The sequence below is a fragment of the Vespula pensylvanica genome, chromosome 1 (assembly GCF_014466175.1).
Source record: "Vespula pensylvanica isolate Volc-1 chromosome 1, ASM1446617v1, whole genome shotgun sequence".
NCBI lineage: Eukaryota > Metazoa > Arthropoda > Insecta > Hymenoptera > Vespidae > Vespula > Vespula pensylvanica.
In genome coordinates this window covers 17,460,776-17,484,428 of record NC_057685.1, presented here as the reverse complement: position 1 = coordinate 17,484,428, position 23,653 = coordinate 17,460,776, and the positions used below count along the sequence as shown (strand labels likewise).

At 42.5% G+C, this 23,653-nt stretch overlaps 1 protein-coding gene across 2 annotated transcripts in view; it reads left to right on the top strand.

Moving 5' to 3' along the window:
• Nucleotides 1-13,301: 13,301 nt before the first annotated feature.
• The window catches only part of LOC122627570 (protein vein), a 227,212-nt gene continuing 216,860 nt past the window's right edge, over nt 13,302-23,653 (top strand). The window contains exon 1 of one of the 2 annotated variants that reach the window (XM_043808777.1): nt 13,302-15,397. In XM_043808777.1, the coding sequence (XP_043664712.1) occupies nt 14,482-15,397 (916 nt within the window). In that variant the 5' untranslated portion in view covers nt 13,302-14,481. The remainder of the gene's footprint in view (nt 15,398-23,653) is intronic. The other variant, XM_043808787.1, reaches the window with a different exon arrangement.

The window sequence follows — 23,653 nt, the reverse complement described above, 5'->3', positions numbered from 1 at the left end:
TATCGACGCATACATAAAAGACCATTGTTGTATTAGCTTAAATAATTTTCAAAAATTATCAAAGCATACATAAGAGACCATTGTTGTTCCGAACGATAACTATCGTAATAAGGATGCAATGCTCTCGGGTATGCACGTATCAAAGGGACTACCAAAGGTAATTATCGTTTCCATCCTACCAATTGCTTCCTACTGTCCTCACCTTTCCAATCCCATAGGACACAATGGTGCACGTTTGTACGTGTTAATTCCCTCGGGCAAATCGTACAGCTTGGCTCTCTTCAAAAAACGAATTATTACTCATATACAAATCTACGAACGTAACTTTCATAGAACAAAAGAAATTCCTTCGAATTGTAACTCCAATTATCTTGATGTCGTTGCATTCGGTCTATAATAAAAGGAAAAATCGATTTACAAAAAGAGGAAAAAGTAAGAAGAGAAAAAAGCGAGAAAGGTCAGGAACATGACAAAACGGGTTGGAGTGAAAAAGTCCCAATCGATCCCATTAACGGAATCGAATCGTCCCACGCACGTCATCGTCGATCCTTCGATCGAACAGACGACTGGAACGGTCTCTGTCAGTTTCTCTTGCAGGTGTCAGCAATTATCACCCTCAGTGAGTCGGGGGAGGGGAGAGGGAGAAGGAGAGGATGGCGAACGGGTGGACATCCCTCTGGGGAAGTGAGAGCGTGAAAGCAAGTAGAGAGAAGGAAAGAGAGAGAGAGAGAGAGAGAGAATGAAAGAGAAAAAGAGAGAGAAAACGAGAGAGAGAGAGAGAGAGAGAGAGAGAGAGAGAGAGACATAGAGAATGCAGTGAACGCAGTCACGCACGTGCCACGCGGACGGTCATAATCGTCGAACGGCGTGTCCTCGGTGTAAATACGCCGACGTTTCGTGCGTTCCGAGCGTATATGCACTGAACGAGCGTGCGCCAGAAAAGAAGGGAGGGAGATAGGGGGAGAGAGAGAGAGAGAAAGAGAGAGAGAGAGAGAGAGGTCGTGAAATCGAGAGGAATGCGGATTGGGCCGTTGTGCTCGGTGCTCTCAGCAGGTGCCTCGCAACGACGACGATTAGTCTCGCCTCTGTGTATCCTACCAGATCGGTAGCGCGAATCTTGGAATCTTGCGAGGACGATCCTACTCTTCCTTACTTCTCTCTCTCTCTCTCTCTCTCTCTCTCTCTTTGTTTTTCTTTTTCTTTATTTTTCTCTATTTTTCTTTCTTTTTCTCTATTTATCTGTTTCTCTCTTTCTCTCTCTGTCTCTTCCCTCTCAAGGAGAATCTTACGACCGATACGATTACCCGCTGAGCCGTGACCATTTTCTTTCTCTTCCTCTGTTCGACTCGCGTTCGATGCATTCGAAACAGATAACACTCCTTCGTGGCAACGACTTCCTGAACGCATGCGACGCGCTTCCTATTCCACGTATTTTCTCGCAACTAGCAAACGATAATAAACTCGTCCATCGGTATTGACTTTTCTTTATTTCTTTGTTTCTTCCTTTCTTTTTTGCTTCTGTTTCTTTTTCCTTGTATTTTTTCCTTTCTCCTCTTTTTGTAATTTTCTTTTCTTTTTCTCTTTCGTTTCTTTCCTTCTTGTTTCCTTTTCGTTTCTTGTTTTATTCTTTTCCTTTTAAAAGAAAGAAAAAGAAAAAAGAAAAAGAAAAAAAAAAAAGAAACAAGAGGAAAAAGGTCATTACGAGCGTGCTGGCAAGCGTATTCGTTCGCACATAGTAGGCGAAGAGAAGAAACACGCAGCAGCTACGAGGAAGATCGTATTCCATAGTTTATTCCTGCGAGCGTGCCGATCTATTTTCGTTTAATGCAGACCGTAGTGCTGAATCGATCGTATAAAAGCATCGCGCATCGTACCACAGATTTTCTCGATATCGCTTGAAAAATATAGTAGTAATACTAGTAGTAGTAGTAGTAATAGTAGTAGTAGATAAATGCTTTTCATCGTTCTAAATAATCGTAGATTTGCGAACAAACAAGAACAAGATGTATCGGGTCTCGTACGATAGTGTTTAACTATCGTTCGAGAGTTCGAGAACTGACTGACTAATTGTGTTGGATCGAATTAGAGGCAAACAAACATCTGCGACAGGAGTAATCTTGCCAACGACGTCTCACCATCGTCACAGTCGTCGTCGTCGTCGTCGTCGTCGTCGTCGTCGTCGTCTTCGTCTTCGTCGTTGTCTTCGTCGTTCTCGTTGTTGTTCGTCGGAGAAACTCACAGAACCGTATGAATCGTCGAAGAGAAGAGCTTGATTTTGTACCGGTAGGAGGAGTAGAGAAGAAGGATGCCAAACAGATTGTATGTATATATGTGAGCGAGTGCATGTGAGAAGGAGAGAGTTCCGAGGCACGCGTGAAATTGTAAATGTAACGTAATAGTCCGCCACCCACCACGTGACAAATCACGGCGGCGTCGCGAAAAAACGCGAAACCGTCTCGGCATGGACCGACGGTACCACCGAACTCGTACCTTCTCTGCCTCTTCTGTTTCTGTCTTTTTCTTTTCTTTCTTTTTCGTTGTTTGTTTTTTTTTCTTGTTTCTTCTTCCCTTTTTTTTTGTTTCTTTCTGTTTTGGTTCTTTTTTATTTTATCCTCTCTTTTCTTTCTCTTCTCTTTCTCCCGAGAGAGAGAAAGAGAGAGAGAGAGAGAGAGAGAGAGAGAGAGAGAGAGAGAAAGCGAATTCGAGCCGGTCGACTAACAGCTTTGCCAGCACGATTTCTTTCTCGTAATGACGAGACCGGACCGCACAAAATAATGGAGAGAGTTTGATCACTTGTACCTTGAATGAGAAAAAAATCTAAAGTTGGACATGTAAAATCTCTGATATTTGATATTTAAAATTATTTTTATCCGTATCTTTACGAACGTATTTTTTTTTCTTTCCTTTTTTCTTTTTTCTTTGTCCTCTCTCGTTATTACATACGGACTACGCCATTTTGTATCTTATCGATCGCGTATTACTCACGAATCGACTTGTTTTTCTTTGCCTTTCTTCCTTTATTTTATTCTAATTTTTTTAATAGTAGATCAAAAGAAAAAGTAGCGCAAATTAATGGTGCCAACGAAAAAGGTTATTTGTATGTTTGAGTATTAATTGCAAATCCTTATATAATTAACGATAAAGAACGTTGAATTGGTCGAGTTCATTCGACGATAACGACTAACATAGATGACCGAGGTCGATGGTTATTATCGTTACGCATTCCTTGTAGTCAGAACATTTAAATCACGGGCGATAAAGTAAACAAATAAAAGTTTCACCAGCAAATCTGAAGCACGGAGGAAGCTCGTGGTTCGACGTGAAATCTCTTTGTTTGAATTTTGGTTTTGAGCTTGTTGTTGTATTTTCTTTTTTCTCGCATTTTTCCTTCCTTTCTTTTTATTTGTATTTTTATTTTTATATTCTTGTATTCTTTTTATTGTATTTATTTTCCTTTATTTGTATTTTTATTTTTATATTCTTGTATTGTTTGTATGAAATGACTCGCGTAGAAAACATGCATGCAGTGCGTTCTGTATCAAAGAGCTATGTTACAATATTTCTATGTTTTTTTCTTTTTTTTTTTTTTTTCTATACAACTTTGATAACAATGCTAAAAAGAAATTTGTAGATAGGGACGTATTAATAGTTGTTAGACTCGTTCGCTTTTCCGTCTAAAAGCGTCGATTAGACGAACAAAAGAACGATCGTTGATGTTAAACTAATACTAATTCACGAAGAACGTCAAACTTGGACGATACGCGGAGTTTATCAAAGAGGTAGATCGTACGTATGTACGACCATTGCTAATCACGCAAAGGATAATAATGTTTAACGCCTGTGGCATCGTACCGTATTTGCGTACAACGAAGAAGAAAGAGAGAGATAGGTAGAAAGAGAAAAGAGAGAGAGAGAGAGAGAGAGAGAAGGAGAGAGAGTAGTAAGGGAATGGTAAATCGATACGGAACTACCATTTATATATTACTTACACTACTTGCACGGCTAACTACTGACTGAGCCACTTCCGAGCTACGGAAAATCCATTAACACCAGACCACACCTTCCATATGCGGAAACTATGAACGAACGAACGAACGAACGATGAGATAGTATCGCTCGAATCATCGACTATCATTACTGTCTAAAACTATAGATTTCTTGATGACACTAAGAACACGATTTTACTCGCAAAATGTATTATAAGTGATATAATTATAATACATATGAACGGATTAATCGATCGTATTTCACAAATGTTGAAAAAATTAATACAAAAGTGTTAATACGAAAATAGAAATATAAACGTTCATCGAAATGAATAATCGTAGATTTCATGAAATATTTAGCTAAATGAAAAGATTATAGAATTCTTAGATATCGTTGATAAGAAATATCATTGATTTTTCTTCATCAAATCCGTCGATCCGAGAAAAGACGGATGCCAGAAAGTGGTGAGTATGACTAATGATTCGTGGATCCGCATGCGACCATTTATGATTTTTATCGTCTCCGTGACGGCACGTATGAATCATGTACGCCCGCTTGATGCCAAGAGATAAAAGCCGAGAGCGAGCCACTGACTCCGCGGTCAAACATCGTCATTCTCTTCGTACGTTTTATCGATCATTCTTCGAAAACGCTTATAAACGGCGCTACTCGAGAAATAGAAAATAGATAGATATGACATTCTTAGAGAGTTCGATAAGATTCTAAATTTATTTGCTTCGAAGTGATTTCCAAATTAAATAGAATTTTTAATTATAGGTAAAATAAAAAAAGAAAGGAACTAATGGCAAAAAGAGAAAATAGAATTAAAAAAAAATAAAAATAAAAATTAAAAAAAGAAATTAAAGATCGTCGAACGATCGAACGATTGAAAATTGTGAAAAATTTCGAACGTCAATTTTGACATTTAAATACTTGGACGTTGGTGTTTAACGTTAACGTCGAATAAAAACGAATAAATTTCTTTCTTTTTTTTTTTATATCAAAAGGATATTTAAAGTTAATTTGACGTTAATAATTGAATTTTCCTCGTCATAGTTACGGTTCTTCTTTTGTGGTTTAAGTTAATCATGATTTTAGGAAACACGATACATATCACCGAGTTAAAATCATGATCGCAATTTGTAGAAGGTAGAAGGTTAGGTAGAGAGGCAGACAGGTATATTAGATTATCTCGAAAACCTTTGGTGGACAGAGAAAGTTCGTAGGATTAATATTGAGATACTGGCTTCGTCGTTCTCGGCAACGATTATTATTAAGTACCTCTTTATTAAAGGCGTTACGAGATGTATGCACGGAGAATGTTCCGAATCTTCTCAACTTCGTTCCTTTACGCGTCGCACGTTTATTATGATTTATTATGTCGACGAACGAGAACGAGAGCGAACGACCCTTTCGGTGAAAGCATTGTATACATACGAATACCTTCCACGGTTTCCCATCCAAAGGAACGATTTGCATGAAATTATTTAAACCTTTGTACGAATTTACATGTAAGCGTACGATGAGTATACCTTCTACTGATGGGAACAGAAAAAGGGGAGAGGACATGGAAGGTGATCGAATCCAGTCCTTCGATACAAACATTATGTAAAGTGTAGCGGTCTCGCTTTTGGGATAAACGATTTCGAGAAATTTAATCGACTTTAGCAATCGATTCCTTCGAACAAAACGTGTTAATACTTTCAATCCAAAGCATTCACTTTCCAGCAAAGGAAATTGAAAAGAGAACAAAGGGAATAGCGTTTGTAGTATCACTTGTATTAATAATAAGAAAGGTATGTGAAATAAAATAGATGGAGAAAAGTTTTTCGTTTTCCTTTGTTCGTTCGCCATGTGTATGTATATATGTATGTAAATACGTACATAAGTATATATTATATTTATAAAGTATACGAATAGTTCCGGTTGCTCATAGATCCGGAGAAAGAGGAATCAACGCCAGTTTATTCGAGGTTTTCGAGAAGGGTCTTTGACGTAGGAAATACGAGATAGATTCAGAAGAATTTAGTCGAAGGAAAAATCAAAGAGATCGCTCATGGAAGAGGGGAAGAAAATAGAGAAAGAGAAACTAGACTCCTCGTCGTCAATCGTAGAAAGAAGAGAAGACGTGCATATGACTCAAGGGAACACCACCGGCTGGCCCTCCGTGCTACGGATTCGACGATAGATACGTCGAGGTAAACGTTGCGAGGGCTCGACCTACGTGCCTTTTTCCGTCGAAGAAACTATTGGAAAATATTGGAGGGTGAGAGCTACCGCTGTCTCTCCCGCTGCTATATCCTTCGTTCGTATTTTGACAGATACTGCAGACGCGTGCCGGCAACTGGGAACCCTAATCTTGCCCTTCGAATTACAGTGATGGCCTGCTAAGAGCCAAAATGTTTCTGGGTCTAACGGCTAGCGTGGGGATAATGAGGTGTGACGAAAGAAAGAAAGAAAGAAAAAAAGAAAGAAAGAGAGAGAGAGAAAGAGAGAAAAAGAAAGAGAGAGAGAGAGAGAGAGAGAGAGAGAGAGAGAAAGAAAGATAAACGAAGAGAGAGAAAGAGAGTGGGAATTTGGAAAGCGTCCTAGTCTATTTTCGAAGTTATATTCGTCTTTGAAACGTATATAGAAGAGTTTCTTTAAAATAAAAATCATAGGGAAATTTATAGGAGAACGTTTGAAAGCTCGTGGATGAAACGTGCGAGCGCGAAGAAAGAGGGAGAAAAAAAAAGAAAGAAAGAGAGAGAGAGAGAGAGAGAAAGAAAAAGGAGAGTGGGCGGCTACATAAAGACAGGAGCTGGCGCGTGCCAGGTGCTTCGTTGCACACAATGCATCTCTGTTAGGCACCGGGGGACCCCGGCCAGCCGGAAGTCGAAATACAAGCGAGTGCACAGGCGGCTCTTATTAAAGAGGAAGAAAGGCGCGCGGCCGTGCGCGCCTGCAGAATGCACGATCTCTCCTCGCTCGTTCGTGCCCTGCTGGAAAATGGTCGTGCACAATAATACGACCTTACGATCGACGCATGAGCAGCCCACGGCTTGGCTACCTCCACCCACCCATGGCGCACGACCACCGCGATCGCAAACCTAGGACCGACAGTCGACAAAACGTTCTCTCTCTTTTTCTCCCTTCCTCTTTCTCTCTTTCTATCTCTGTTCCTCTCATTCTCTTCTTAAATAACGATGCACTTTCCTTCGGCAACCAACTACTTGTTAATGTTCATTGACCCATAAAACTGACAATTTTAAACTATTACGACGATGGTACAATTTCTTTTTTCTTCTTTTCTCTCCTTTTCTTTGATTTCTTCTGTTTTCTTTCTTTTTCTCTTTTCCTCCTGTGCTTCTGTAAATGTTCGAACGAAAGTACAAATATAAAAAGGTTCGTTGATCTCGCTGGAACATTTAAAAGAACAAAAAGAAAAGGAAAGAAAAAAGGAATTAAACGCAACGAATACGATCGTAAAAGCGATACGAGGTCGATGGTAGGATTAGCGACGAAATTGAGACGTTTACGTGAGCCATTAGAGAGTCGGAGAGATAGAGAGAGATAGAGAAAGAGAGATAAAGAGAGAGATAGAGAGATAGATAGATAGAGAGCGAGAGAGAACGAGAACGAGAGAAAGAGATTCCTTACGTCCAGTGTCGGCCCATAAATCACTACCCTGTTTTCCACAGTCCCATGGTGTGAAAAGAGGATGCGCCACCCCCGAAAGGTGTTCGTGTTGGGCATGAAACGAAGGAGGCTAAGTCGCGTGCCGTCGATGCTCCCTCGGATGCTTTTCAACCCCTCTTGGATAACGATGGAAGATTCTAGGAAACTTATTTTTGTCTTCTCGCCTCGAAAAACCGTCGAGGATTTTAAGAACACTGTAAAACTTCGATAGTTTTTTCGACGTTAACGATGATATCGTTATCGATACGGGAAAAAAGATTACGATTTATCGAATTACGATTAATTCAATTGTAGAAACAAATCGTAAAACGATTAATACACACACACACACACATATACATATATATATACATACATATCTTTATTCTCGTGTGCATTGTAAAGTTGTTAACTATAAAAAATATATTTATATATATTCGTTTTTGTATATTCCATTGAATGCATACTGTTACCAGTCAATTAGCTTGCAGTTGTTACACGAAACGTTAACGTAAAATGCTGGTTATAAGAGCAATTAGAAAAACAATAATGACCATGCCTATAGAAGATGTGCCAAAGGCAACTGTAATAATTGGCTGAAAACGAACAGCTGTCACGTAGGCTCACGTTCCGAAAGCTGTCAGCTGTGGCGGGTCTAATCCATAGCGCATTTTCAGTTCCCATTTTACGAAAGGTTTTGAAACAGCCTGTCGATTTACTAGTTTCCAATACCATTCATGAGTTAAATATATATATATATATATATATATATATATATATATATATATACACATATATATACCTACACACATACACGCGTATATACAGATATATATGCAGAAATATATATATATATATATATATTTGATTTTTCTTTTTAATTTAGACATCTTATAGGAAATAATATAAAAAATGATTTATCTCCGTGTTATTACCTAGAAAAGTCCAGAAAGGTCTAACTCCGTTACCCTGAAAAGACATGGCAATAAATCCATAAATATCCTAACGGGCGTAAACTGTCTCTTTTAAAGTCGGACTAACAAAATTTGGCTCTTTTATACGAATAACCTAGCGTCGTTTCTCCAAGTTCTGTCTAATGCGAAACGAAGAGGAAAAGAGAGAGAGAGAGAGAGAGAGAGAAAGAGAGAGAAAAAGAGAGAGAGGGCAAATTCGAAAACCACGCGAAAAACCGTATTTGTGTGGCTTTTCAAGGAAAGCGTGCACCTTGAAATCGTAGCCCATTCAAACGTCCGTTTTCGAAAGCGGCCAGGGTTGAGAAATTCTTGCAAAGGGCACGTATCGTCGGTGCTTTTTCGAGAAAAACAAAAGGAAAAGAAGAAGCGAAATACGAAGGGAGAAAAAGAGACGAAAAATATATAAACGAAATGTAATCTTTTTCGTAGTCTCGACGCAGCGAACGGTTAAGCACGACTTACTGTTAACGTGGATGCGTATGTTTTTATGCCACGAGACCACAACGTTCGTATGTTCGGATTCTTTTCTTTAAAAAAAAAAATAAAAAGAAAAATAAAAAAGAAAAAAAAATTAACAAATTCTTTCATACCGTCTCTCCTCCGTTTCGAGTTTAAGAAGAAACCGTCTCGCCGATTTCGCTTTGTCTGTTTCCTTGGTTTTTATTTGAACTAACAATCACGAAACGTCGCTTAAGTTATGTACTTCACGATTTTCAAATTTTTTTGCTAGAGTGCATATATATATATATATATATATATATATATGTATATGTATATAAGTATGTACGTACTTTATGTAAGTGCATATAATGCGAATATTTTTAAATCCCTGAAGACGGTATATCTAGTTAAAAATTTGTAATTTCTTAATCATCAGAACTGTTTAAATGATTTTATCTCTCATTCGAACAAATATCTTTTCCGTTTGGATTTCCTTCCAGGGCTATTTATACTTTGACGTTTAATTTTATAATTAGATATCCAGAAGTTTGATAACTCGACTTCGACTTCCGCGAGTTTCACATTAATATTTATTTATATGATTTCGCGTTTACTTTGACTTACGTAAATACACCACTACAATTAAGAATCCGCGCTAGTACAATTACGAAGAAAATTGTATGCTAATCAACCGCTATAGGGGAGTTCGAATTAAATAAAGTTTCTCTTAAATGTAATACGAGAATATCTAAAATGAAATTCGATTGAGATGTTAAATAGCATCGAATAACGTTCATCGTCATTAATCAGCGAACAGGAGATAGTTAATCTTAAAATCACTTATGCTTTACCGTTCGTCCCTTTAACGATCGATGGTCGACCGAACCCTTATTTACCTTCGTACGGAACCGATTTCTGTCGTAAATATCCACATTAAAAGTTTAAGAAGCCGATCGCTCGACGTAAAATTCGCAGCCGGCGAAACGCGACATTATGCTATGCGACACGACACTACGAATCCCTTTTTTTACGATGCGAACATACTCCAACTGTAGCCTCTAATAGTTAATACTTTTCTTACGAGCGAAGTTACCTTCATCATACGATAGAACGAACGAGCTAAACGGCTAACTGAAGCTATTTTTTATTATTTTTCTTTTCTTTTTCTTTGTACCATTTCTTTCTTCCTTTTTTCTCTTTATCCGTTCTCATGATCCTCATTACTTTGCCTCGATCGATAACTTTCTCGACAAAGCATAACGATCGGAAACTTCAAAGTATCACTCCTTGAAATTATTAACGTTGCGCGTGCAACACTTTCCTACTTATCGCCTATCCCTCTTTTACTCTTCCGTCGCTCTCACACCCTCTCTTTATCAGCCGAACTGATACGAGTTACGACGTTCTTCCGACAAAGTTCCGGTATCCTCTCGACGTCGTCGTCGTCGTCGTCGTCATCGTCGTCGTCTTCCCTTCCCCTCCTCTTCCACCACTTTTCTTCCACCCTCTCTCATTCTATCTCCCGTACGTGTAAGCCGAGAGATGAAGGGTGTAAAAGCCTTTCGGCAAAGCCTGTGTTTCTCCTTTCAAAAGGTTTCCCTCACAAGAGAAAGGTGTTTTATTTACCAAGGACGACACATATTTTTAGCATTTCTCGCAAATACTTTCGATCATCGAGATACCATCGGATGGTTTTCCCAAAAAGATCGTTCGTATCTTCTACGTGCTCGAAGCTATTTCAAGAATAGATAAATTCTAAGAGAATATACCGTCTTCTCTTTCTCTCTCTCTCTCTCTCTCTCTACAGATTCCTTAGGTAATCATTCTCCCTTCTCAAAATTCTCATAATTCCATAAATTACTTACACCTAGATGATACGATTAGTTGAACGTTATGTAATTTAAGGAATGCATTTTGTTGGCATAGCTTACACGTCGACGTAGTTGCGTTGAAAATTGGAAAATAAGTGAAATAAGCCAACGAGGAGAGAAAAGAAAGAAAAGAAGGAAAGAAGAAAGAAAAAAGAAACAAGAAGGTTTCAATCCGAGCCAGAGATGGGTCGGATCTGCGCAGATAATTAACCCCTGCCCACGACAGAGGAAAAGCGTTAAATCCACCCTTCTTTCTCTCGCTCTCTCTCTCTCTCTCTCTCTCTATCTTTCTCTCCTCTCTGTATTTCTATCTCTCTTTCGCGTACTCGAGCGTAGAGAAAGTGCGCCGAGTCGAGAGTAATTTAACGCGCCCCGACGAATGGTCATTGATTTGCGAAGCATCAAACTTCGCGAAAGTTACCCTCGCATCAGGAGTTACTCCCCTTCGAGCTTCTAACCTCTCGCCTCTCTGAGGCCCTTGATAGCAGTTCTCTCTCTTCTCTTACCGTACTCCACACCGACTCGCTATCCACAGCCAGTTTGTTCTTCGACTGCAGTTACTGGATTCGATTTAACTTCTCCTTGGAGTAGCCGATGTAGCGCGAATGGACGCGAGCGAGCGAGATGAACGAGTATTGCGAAGAGAGGAGAGAAGGTAAGATGTTGTGTGTATGTGTGTATGTGTGTATCTGTGTGTAAGAGAAAGATAGAGAGAGGGATAAAGAAGCAAGGGCTACGACTAAGAGCAATTTGCCAATATCGAAAGTGTTTGTCGATAAGTGTTTGCCATTGGTCGGCAGCTGCTGCTAGTTACCGAAGCCTCGCATTTAGCTTCTTATTGTCCCGATATGCGTTGGTTTCTCTCCCTATGTTTCTTTCTCTCTCTCTCTCTATTTCTTTGAGAAGGAGAAACCGTAACTCCTTCGTCCTCGTTTCACATCGACGCGACGCCGCGTTTGTCCTCGATTTTGTCTGTATCTCTTAGCGCGGTTATCTGCCAACCAAGATTGTCCGTCCACCACGTTCGATGCCACCGAAACAACAACAACGAGTCAATTTCAAAGTTGGACGATGTTAACCTCGAACAATGAAACAACGATCCAACTATGGTATTAGAACGTAACAAATCGAACATTTGCTCGGGTGAATCGAGAAGAGAGCAATATTCCTCCTTCTCGGAGCAAGTTGGCTCCGTTTGCCTTCTACTTTTCCTTTGAACGTATCCATACCCTTCTGTAACGGATATATTACCTACTTGCCCTTACTCCGTTCCATCTTATTCCACCTTTTCGTATCTCTCGCGAAACGGATAAGGAAACGGGTTAATACGATTTTTGCGAAACATTCTATGTAAGAGGAATAAGAAGTTTCCTACTTTCCAAAGAGTAAATCGAAAGACTTCTTTTACGTAAGAAGAAGAACACCTATCTCGTATATAGTGAAAATATACGGATGAAAGGACGGAAAAAGATTCGGTGTTCCATTCGAAACGTCCCATTCACTCTTCTCGTTTTTCGAGATGGCATCCCACGGTCGGATCGATAGGGCACCGATCGTAAATGAATTCCCTGCGTTTCACGAGACGAAACCAAATTTCGGGAGTCGGTCCCAGCGGTACGCGGGCGCCGACATCAAACGCACTTTTATTTCTATAGCGCGAAACGTCCAGGGCGATTCGAGCAGGGCTCGCGAGGCAACAGCAGCCAGGATTGTACGAGACGGACTCGAGTTCGACGTTGATTGGAAGAGGAATACGACGCTTCGTTGAAGCGTCGTCGTTTAGGCCGAGATTAATCTGTCATGGGCCGAGTGTGAAAAAGTAGCCGTTTAAGAGGGCGACTCTCGTTTGATTGGCAGCTCTCGAGAGCTCTCATTCTCTCTCTCTCTTTCTTTCTTAGTCTTGGTCTTGCGCGCACGTTCTGGAGACGCGCGTTCGAGTCGGAAGTAGTGCGAAAGAGGGGCGAGACTTTATTTTGGGCGGACGCGAGAGAGAGAAAGAGAGAGAGAGAGAAAGAGAGAAAGAGAAAGAAAGAAAAAGAAAGAGAAAGAGAGAGAGAGAGAGAGAGAGAGAAAGGAAAAGAGAGTAACAGAGAAGAGAGAGGGTAGCCAGTCGTCATCGTCATCGTCATCTTCTCGAACTTTGTAAAGAGAAGACCGATGGTGAAGGAAGGGAGAGGTGAAGAGAGAGGAGGCAAAGAAAAAGAAAGAGAGAGAGAGAGAGGAAGAGAAAGGTCGGGTCGAGGAGGGATTCGCGCGGAGGAGCTCGCGAGAGTCCGCGCTCCCTCTCTCTCCGACTCTGCGCGAGCGCGCGGCAAGCCTCGACCGGCGTCCACCAGGAGGCGCCGCCTCTGTGGCCGGCCTCGGTCCGCGCGAGCGGCCCGCTCAGTCTAATTTGAACCGTCGCGCGCGCCCGACGCGGGGCCAACGACGATCCCTTCTCCGCCGAGACGTGACACGAGGTCCTCGTGCACGCGACGACGCTGACGTCGAGCCGTCGCAGAAAAGAAAAGTCTACCGTCGGCAACCATCGCTTCGCGATAATTCACTTAGATCGCAGTCGTCGATCCGTCGTCGTGCGCGTTTCGACTTTCTCCTCCTACTCCTTCTCCCCTTTCCGTCCCGTTCCCCTTTTTCTTCGCGATCGCGATCGATCCGACACTGCGATCGATTCCACGTATTTCGTAAAGTGTCCCACCTATTCTTATTTACCATCTTTCCTTTTTTTTTTCTTCCTTTCACGTTCACCCGCGCGCGGAGACACGCAGAGAACGAGATCTAGCGAGCAAGAGAGAGAAAGAGAGAGAGACAGAAAGACAGAGAGAGAGAGAGAGAGAGAGAGAGAGAGAGAGAGAGAGACAGAGGGAAAGACAGAGAGATTCGGCCGTGGTGCGCGCGCGCGCGCGCGTGCGATCACGGATAGATAGAGGGTGGGCCGCGCGGCAGATCGCGCGACTTTCGAAGGACGAAATAGCGAGATGCGTCGCGATGATTCCGCGTCCTGAGCGGACACCCTCGACGCGATTACTGACGAACACGATCGTACTCATCTCGCCCGATCGGGACTGTCGTCTCTACCCGAGCCGAGATCGTCTTCTCTCTCTCTCTCTCTTCTTTTATCGTGCGCGCGAACTCGCGCGACGATGAAGAGGACGATACTAAACGCGACGATTGCGAGGGTGACGATGATAATGACGACGGCGACGACAAAGACGACTACGACGAAGACGACGACGACGACGACGACGACGACGAAGATGAGACTACCGCTAATCTCTTCGGTGGACGCGTCGACGTCTTGTTATTGCTTCTATCGGTGGTACAACGCGTCGTGAACGATCGTACGAGACGTTTCCGATACTTTTCGAAAAAGAGATTTTAACGGAGAGAAAGAGAGAGAGAGAGAAAGAGAAAGAGAGAGGGAGAGAGAGAGAGAAAGAACAGAGAGAGGAAGACGGAGGGTAACGCGACGGGGTGGTTCCTCTCTCTCTTCGGGGTGACCGAGGCTTAGAACACCTCACCACCCCCGAGAAGATCGTCAAGCAGCTCGGACGATGTGGGCGTCTCTGCTTTTGGCCGGATTCTTAAGCGGCTGGTGGGGCGCGTTCGCGTTAGCTGCGGCACCCCCCGCCAATCGGAACACCCTCGAGGAAAGCGCGAAGCATCGCGAAGCTTCAAGGACGACAGCCCTCGACACGGCGCTACAGCCCATTTTGCATCCCCAAACGAATTCGCGAATCGACGTGAGTCCGTTGACGCGACGACCGAGACACTCGTCCTCGCAAGAAGCGTCTCCTCGAGAGATTTCCTCGAAAGCCGCCGCAGAAGCCGCCACAGCCTATTATCCCTATCGTGAGGAAGTACCGACCGCCAACGACGGCCGGTTCTCGCGGTCGACCAAGCAACGTGGAAAGAATCGCGGAAGGGCGGACTCTCCGCGCGAGCAAAGACGCGGATGCAAGATCAAGGGTACCTGTCGAGGTCAAAATTGGTGTCCCGATATGGACGTCGGTAATAGAGCCTATTTGGCACCCACGGTCTTCGAGGGAAAGGCCAGAAGCATGTCCTCGGTTAGAAAGCCTGGATCAAACTATGCCGTAACCTTCGAGGTAAAGCACGTTTATAAGAGTCAACCAGGCTTTCCACCGCTACAGAAAAACGACAGCGTCAGGCTACACTTTCGCGACAAGTCCGCGCCCGGTAAATCGACCGTATGCGGATACGAGGGCTACGACAACAATGCCGCCGGCAAACAGCAACAACGAGGAGGTGGAGGTGGAGGAGGTGGAGGAGGAGGAGGAGCAGGAGGAGATCAGAGTGGTGTGGTGCGCGCCAATATTAAGCGGGGTAAAGTGTATCTAGTGTTTGTGAATCGGGTTGGACCCAGAAACTTCACGATCCTCGGTGAGCCGGTGATTCGCAGCAAGAAGAACGAACAGGCGGTCCAGGCCGTCGTTCGACCGGACTACGGTGAGTAAACGACTTCCGTGTATGTATAAATAAAAGCCAAGCGAAGAGAGAAAGAGAGAGAGAGAAAGAGAGAGTGTTCCTCCCTTTCGTTGTGCCTCGTTCGAACGTAATCGGCGATTAGCTCGCCGCCGACAACAGTCGACGCTTCCAACGAGGACCGCGCCAAGAACGCGCCCGGCGCGAACTTTTGAAGGTAGTCCAATTTACGGGCGGTCATTGCGCCCAACAACTTTTCTCTCCGAGTCTCGTCTCGTCTCGTTCTCTGTCTCTTATTTTCCCTTCCCCTCGTGTTCTTCCCCGAAATCCTCCCCGACGCAACCGACGTACTCAACGAATTTTACTCTCTTATCTCGGCTTCCTAAATTTCGCGTCCTTAACTCTGGCCGTCTTAATATAGAACGCCGTAATAACTCGTGACTCCTCATGGAACCTCCGTAAAACTACACGGTACGATCAACGACGTGCCAGAAGAGATGGTACGAACGTACCATCTCGTAAATCTTTACTATACCTCGACCCGTCTAGCTTTGACCCGACCTTAAAGGGAATCTTTTAAAAGAATGTCGCAGTAACTAAGCTACTCGAGAATTTGTCGACTATCGTCCACCCACGAACACGATCGATTCGACGCTCGCCCGTACGTGTTAATTTGCTTTTCGACTTTTCATTTTATCCTTCCCAAAGGAGGAACCTTGCGTTGGAGGAGTCGACGTAACTCGTCTCGTTTACAACGAGTTCGAAACTTGCGCGCGCTCGTTTGCTCGACAGCCAACCGCTAGCAACACTGCCGGTGCCGGTGCATTACGTCTTGCACGACGGCTATCGAAAGTTAACACGACTTATCCCATTATCGTCACCCGTGAGTATCTCATACGGAATGGGTAAAACGTGAAAGGGAAGAAAGTCTTTCTCCTCTCTAAGGACAAATTTCCAACTTTGTCTTTGATTAAAGGGATTTAGTTTGACTGAACGACGCTGAAACAAAGACTAACTGGATTTCCTTACCCAGTCTCGGTTTATAACACGTTCGTGAGAATCTTTCTTCCATTTTTTTCTTCTTCTTCTTTTTTTCTTTTTCTTTTTTTAAATCCGGCCCCATCCTAAAGAGCAATCATTCTCTTGGCGTAGGTGAATAGGCGAACTTTACGGTAAAGCGTGGCTCCGTGTGCGCGGAGACGGTTTGTTGATCCGCGCGATCCGTAAAAGCGGCTCCGCACGGCCCTCTTCCAGTTCCCGGTGACTAAGCCAGACGGGGGGCCCGAGACGTCAATTATAAGGCCTTAATCGGAAACCCGTCCTTACTTCTGTTGGCTTATAGTCGGCCGCGCTGCGGAGGAAAGGAGAAACGGCCGAGTTGCCAGAAGGAGAGAGCGAGAGAAAGAGAGAGGGAAGGGTGCGAGCGCAACGAAGGAATCGTGCGTGCTCTCTTTTTGCATCTCTCTTTGTAAATAAACCGATTTCTCTCTCTGTCTCTCTCTCTTTCTTTCTCTCTCTCTTTCTCTTTCTTCCTCTTTCTATACCCGATATCTTCGTCTAGTCACCTTGCTTTCCTAACCGTGAGAACCTGTCGCTACGGGATTGTCCGCCACGATCCTTTATATCGACGTCTCGACCGCGTCTTGGTCTTATTTCGCGGATCGTAATTATTTCTGTAATTATGTAAGATGGAAAAACTCGTGATCGTTCTCGCCTTCGATCTCTCCCTCTCTCTCTCTCTCTCTCTCTCTCTCTTCGCAGGCAAAGTCATTCCTTATAGTTTATAAATTAGAAATTAGAAAGTTTCCGCTCTAATTGCATAGAAAAAGAAGACGAAGGTACGAAAAAAAAAAGAAACGAAATAGGAAGATCTGTCTTTTCCTACTTGAAAATCTTTTTTTTCTAGCAACCGTCCTTCCTCTCGTACCAATTCCGACCTCCCGACCTTCCTTTACAATATCATCGAACCAACATCGAATTTATATTCTCCAATTCGAACGATTTCTCGAAGTAGGTCGAAAGATCCCATCTTTGTCTACGCAATACATATCTACCAACGTACATACATGCATACATATAGTTTAGAATACCATTCTCCTCTTTGTCGTAACCTTCATAAACTTTGTCTCGTGTAGGTACGTTACGTCTTGTAAGCGACAACGGGAAAGTTGCAATTAAGATCCGTCTTTCTCTCTAGACCGTTGGAAGTTACGAGAAAATCTTAAGTGGCGCGGTACGTTCCACTTCCGACAACGAGGAGCAGACGCTTTTAATAGCCCGACAATTTGTCCTTTATGAGGAATATACAATAATTGTGAGAAATATAACGCTTATGTCCGTATACCTACTTATCCGTATAATACGTGGTTATACCGATGAATATAAAAATAATAACATAAGCAAAGATCGAAGAAAAGAGGGTGGGAGATGCGCGCGCGCGGAAGAGAGAGAGAGAGGGAGAGTGGGAGGAAAGAGGTAAAAAAAAGACAAAAAAACGGAGATGGTTTTAAGAGTAGGAGATAGATGAAGAGAAAGAAAATCAAAAAAAAAAAAAGGAAAAAAAAAGAAAAAAGAAAAAAAGAAAGAAACATAGAAGAAAAAGAAGAAGAAAAAACAAGGTTCTTACTGAAATAATTATCCCGACGTTTCAGAAAGCTACTTTGTAAAGGCCCGAAGGAGCTCGCTCGCGCGCCAAAAAATGATCCCGCGAAAAAAGCAGATTCATCGGCGAGCGGTGCGAAGTCCCGCCAAGTCTTGCAAAGTCACACACGTCGCGAAGAACCTGTTGTTCGATTCTCTGCCGGTCTTCCGAGCCCCGTTCCTCTGCTTTCTTGCTTCTAGTGCGTCGTCCCAAAATGTAAAATTAAACGGCGCGCGTCTCGATACACATCGAACCTACGCTCGACTCGTATCGACTCGTATCGACTGGTATCGACTGGTATCGACTCTACACGACTCCTCCGGAAACAAATTGCGTTCCCGTCTTCTTGCCACTTCTCTCATCCTACTTTTACCTCTTTCCTTTCTCGTTACTCGCAGAAGAGAAAAAGGGCAACCGTGAAGATTCGACTTTATTGTATCGAACTCGTTCAATAACGTACTCCGATATCGCGACATTTGGACGACTTTGGAGCAAGAAAATTTATCTAAGCAAAATTTCATATCCCGGTGAACAAAGTTACACGGAAACATTGGAAGAAACATGTCGAATAGAATGTTCACTTTAACGAGAATTATAATACTGTGTAACGTTAATATATTGAATATTATTACCGAATGGCGGTATAAAAATCTTGAAAAGTATTCGTTATCGCGTAAAAATCTCGAGATAAATTTGAAATCATTTCTGAAGCGATCTTTAATGGTAGAAAAGTAGATTCGTCGAAAGCGAAGAGATCTCGTAAAGTATCGAATATCCGAAAGAATCGGTTAATAGCAGTTTTTCCTCGTCTCCTTGGCAAGATCGGACTCGTCCATACTTGGTGGGAATAGAGCACGGGATACCAGATTGCTCGTATAAGGGTGGAGAACGAGGAGGCGGCGGAGGATGGAGAGAAGAAAAGGAGGAGGAGGAGGAGGAGGAGGAGGAGGAAGAAGAGGAGGGGGTTGAAAGAAAGGAAGGAAGGGGGTGTCGCTCGAGATGGCTCGTCATCGCGAAAGCGGCCGAGTACGAATCCCGAGCACGTACGGCCCTGTGCCCATACTCGGAAGGAGAAGCCGCAGGTACGCTCTATATACCGTGTGGCGCGTAGGGACACATACGGACACGTGTCCGGGGACATACGCAGGTGAAGGAAGAAGATGGTGAAGAAGGGGCCGAAGAAGAGGAATAAGAGCCAAGGAGGAGGAAGACTAAGGAGAAGAAGAAGAAGAAGAAGAAGAAGAGGACGAAGAAGAAAACGAAGAAAAAGAGAGATAGAGAGTGAGAGAGTGAGAGAGTGAGAGAGAGAGAGAGAGAGAGAGAGAGAGAGAGAGAGAGAGAGAGAAAGGCAGCACAACGAGGTACGAGTCCTCTTGGTGGGGGACCACACGTGTGGTGAGCGTATACGCCGTGCCGCCTTCACCTCCGGCACTCCACCTCCGGCACTCCACCACCGGCAGTCGAGCAGAACCGTCGGCAGGTAGACTGCTGGGCGCGAGCGTCGATCCAACGACGACGCCAACCCACGAGCTCTCTCACCGATCGAGTCGACCTCGCACCGAAGATCGATCGATCCTCAGCACGTTCTTATTTTTAACGGACCGACAACGTCGCGTGGGTGTCCCGATCGTTATCGACGACGATACGTTTTATCGCCTCATTAACCTATGCATGATTTCTGATTTCTTTTCTTAACATACCAATTCGACGAAAAAAGAAAAAGAAAGAAGAAAATAATATGTCTCGTGGTAATAAAAATAGCAAAAAATAATAGAGAGAAGAAAAAAGGAATAATCTTCGATAATAGATGATCTATGAAAGTCGTAAAGATCTATCGGATAAAACGGAACGGCTTAATAGAGGTGTTCCGTTCGCATTGTCGACTATCAGGTAGACTGCCGAGTGATTGCTGATCCAACGAGTCCGGTCGCTCGTAATTATTTTTAGCGATCTGACCGCTGAGCGATCAGAGAACGGCGTCGTATCGTGTAAGCAAGTAACGTGCCACGATCGTTTCTAGTAATATCGAAATCCTACGATGACGATAAACTATTCCTTCTACGAATGCCGATACGAGATATCGAAGAAATCATTTGCAATTCCAATCGATTCCCCGTAATTCATTGGGAAAGCTTATACGTTGTATTTCACTCCTACGCTAAAAACGTTCTTCTTATTAATAAATCTTATTATCGAACTACACTTTGTCAACTACCGTTGACGATACAACGAATGATATACGTTAATTTAAGATTAATAAAACGAAAAATTTTTTTTACGCTCGTATTTCTTTTTTCTTCTCTTTTTTGTTTCCTTTCTTTTCATTCACGAATATTTCTATCGATCGTCCTTCTACGAAGCTTCGACGAACGTACACAGTAGAAGCACAACGTTACGTTGAGATTGTGTATTGCAGCAGGCGTTCTAAAATTCACAGCGTTCTTCGAATTTCGTATAGTAACAGAAACACGCGGTAAGCAGCCCTTACTTATTAAAGTGCGCGTAGCGTAAAGTGGCCCGTTCGTTTCGCGTTGAAAACATACAAAGTTTCAACGAGTCGGACGTAAAGCATTATTTCCAAGCATTTTCGAAGGAAACGTAGATACATAAATAAAAGTACAAATCTACCGACTAATTAACGTAGTAATTTTTCTGCTCTAAATTTTTTAAAATATCAATACCAATAATATTCATTCGTTCCTTTCCGTTTTAAATTTTCACGATAAACGTAAATAAGAGTTTTAGAACGATCGATAATTCGAAACGCAGGATTGCACGAGAATATGACGTTCTGCGCTCTCCAATTTCGAGGATAATCGTTCGTACAGCTAACTGATGCAAATAGCTTGGTATTCGTGTACGAATATAGAGATAACGTGCGACTCAGGATGGATGAGATAATTGTCAACGTACTCGCTGCGAGGTAACACCATGCGTTGTCTCATTTGAGGAATGCGACCGAAAAATTGGATCATCCTACCAAATCTAGCTTTGTAGTACGTTCGAGAAGATTACGTATGGATGGATCAAAAAAATGGAAAAAATATTCCGAGTACGACGGTCGATTGAAAATATCTATGGAGCGTAATAAAAGTTACATTGGTAATATATTTTTGTTTATCTGAAAAAAGATACGAAATTTTGTACGATTCGCTTTGAAGATTTGACAAATGAACTCGTGTATGTATAAAGTCGATTGAAAGTTCTCTCTGTTTAAGTATCCCATTCGTAGGATTCTTTAGTAAATAATTCCACTTGTAAAGAGACCGCAAACTTTGTTTTCGCGGAATTTCACGCAACCGCGACATAACGAACTGTGTATGGACAAAATATGGCAAAACGTAGAAAGGTACTTGCTTAAGCTTTAGATCCTTTCTCGTTTTTGCCTTTTGCCTTTACCACTGTAAAGCTCACTGGGAAAAGTAAGATCAGTTTAATATTCGCAGGTCACGAAACATACTCTTCGTGAGCTCTTTGAGGAATGATCTTCGCAAAGAGACGTTGCTTCCGTTGCATCTGGACGAAAGGGAGGGGGGTAGGATGGGATGACGTTAAAAGATGTTACCTCTTTGAGTCTAGTATCATCGATGTAACGACGATAAGTTAAGTAAAGTTTCTTTTCACGGTTTATCATGACTACGTTTCTACTTCTAAAATCAAAATGCAGGTTCGAAATACGCACATGTAAATTTTTCCTCTTTCTCCATTCTACCTAGGTATCTAGGTATCAACGTAGAGTCATATGTAATAATAACAGAAGAGAAATCTACCCGTATGATTAATGCTTTCGAGTCCTTTACGTTTTTCCATTTCCTTAAGGTGGTAAGCAGCAACACATACCTACATATATACCTATCTCCGTTTCTAAAGGAAAAGAAATTTTAATATCATCCCTGCGAAAATTTATGATCCTTTTCCCGTCTCGAAGATTGTGAGCTAGTCGCGAGTCAGCGATGGAAGCCGCAGGATCCTTCTTTCTTGCGTCGGTGTAACTTCCTACCTTTGGGAGGATTCCGCAAAGCAATACCGCGACAGTTTGACACGACGTTAGAACAGACTTCTCGATCATGAATCAAGAAAATCGTATAAATCATTTATATTCTTAACGTACATCTCGGGAGAGTTTACTTCGGCTAATATTATCTCTTTGAGACCTTTATGACGTTTACTGTTAATTGCTTCGTAGATTTATTTTCAGATATTTGTATAGACCTAAACTAAACGAGAATGTACGTGTGGAATAATTAGTATCATTGACTACCGCAAGTCAAATGCTAGTTACGAACCTAATATATACATACATACATATATATATATATATATATATATATATATATATATATATATATATTAAAGTTCAAACGTTTTATTCGTATCTAAGAAACTCGTATATTTCGATAAGAAGAAGGAAAAATAAAGAAAGAAAAAATAAAGCGGTCCCGCATTAGCGCACAACTACTATTCGTCTATGGCACAACGAAGCCGCGAAAGTCGAGACGGAGAGAACGGCTCGCGTTAATCTCGCGCTATGAATCATCGCTGGCACGAATCCGAAAGGCGAGGATTCGCCAAAATCAAGGTTACCCGTTCGAACTACGAAGCGCATCGTGCCTTCGTTGCTTTATTACGGCGTTCCGTGGCGCTGTTTCGATTATATCGATCGGTCGATATGTTGGCCACGTTATCGCGGAAAACCGCACGTTCCAGGTAAGGGAGCTGATAATACGCGAACGGTTCGGCGCCTTTGCGGAAATACTTTACGTTCTTGAGTGTTACTTCTGTTATTTATCACTTTTATCGAAGCACTGAACAATGCAATTAATTAAATTCTGAAGAGATAAGCAAGATTCAATAAAACGTTCGTATTCTTTATCGATGTAATACGATCTAGGTATATAAGCTTAATAAATTTTCTCATACTACACATTTTAATGTCTACGGGTGTCATATAATTTTTTGTATCAAAGAGTACGATGCATTAGTTTCTCTCTCTCTTTCTATCTCATCTCTTTTTCTCGCTCATCTTTCTTTCGTCGTAGTTTCACTTTCCCTAGCAAAGAAGCCACCGTAAAAGGGACAGCTTGTCGATAACATGTGTTTTCCATCTCGGTGAATCCACGGTCGGCCTTTACCCCTACCGAGAGCACCACTTCTTTCCCACTCGGAGTAAGGGATGAGAGAGCTTAAAGGCTCGTAGATTGAATATCACGAGCGCCTCGTATGCCTCGAAGATACGCCCCGCGATTTGTATGCAGTGCACGAATGACAATTTCGCCTCCTCCCTTACTCTCTCTCTCTCTCTCTCTCTCTCTCTTCTTTCCTCTCCTATCTTCGTTTCTCACTCTCTATCCCATGCCTTGCGGCTGGCTCACTTCTCCTCTATTTGGACTCCTCTATTCCAACTCGTCGTCGTCGTCGTCATCGTCGTTTTCTTCTTCTTCCAATCGTCCTTCGAGTTTCCCGCCTTCTTTTATCGACTACCGGTCCACTTCCTTCTTGACACAGCCGCGAATTTCGTAGGTTTCTCTCCATATGGGATACTATTATATTCCTTTCGATTTTCCCTCCCAAACGTCTCTTCCCCTCTTTTTATTTTCTTTTTCTCCCCCACGATATTCATCCCCTTCGCATTTCTTTCG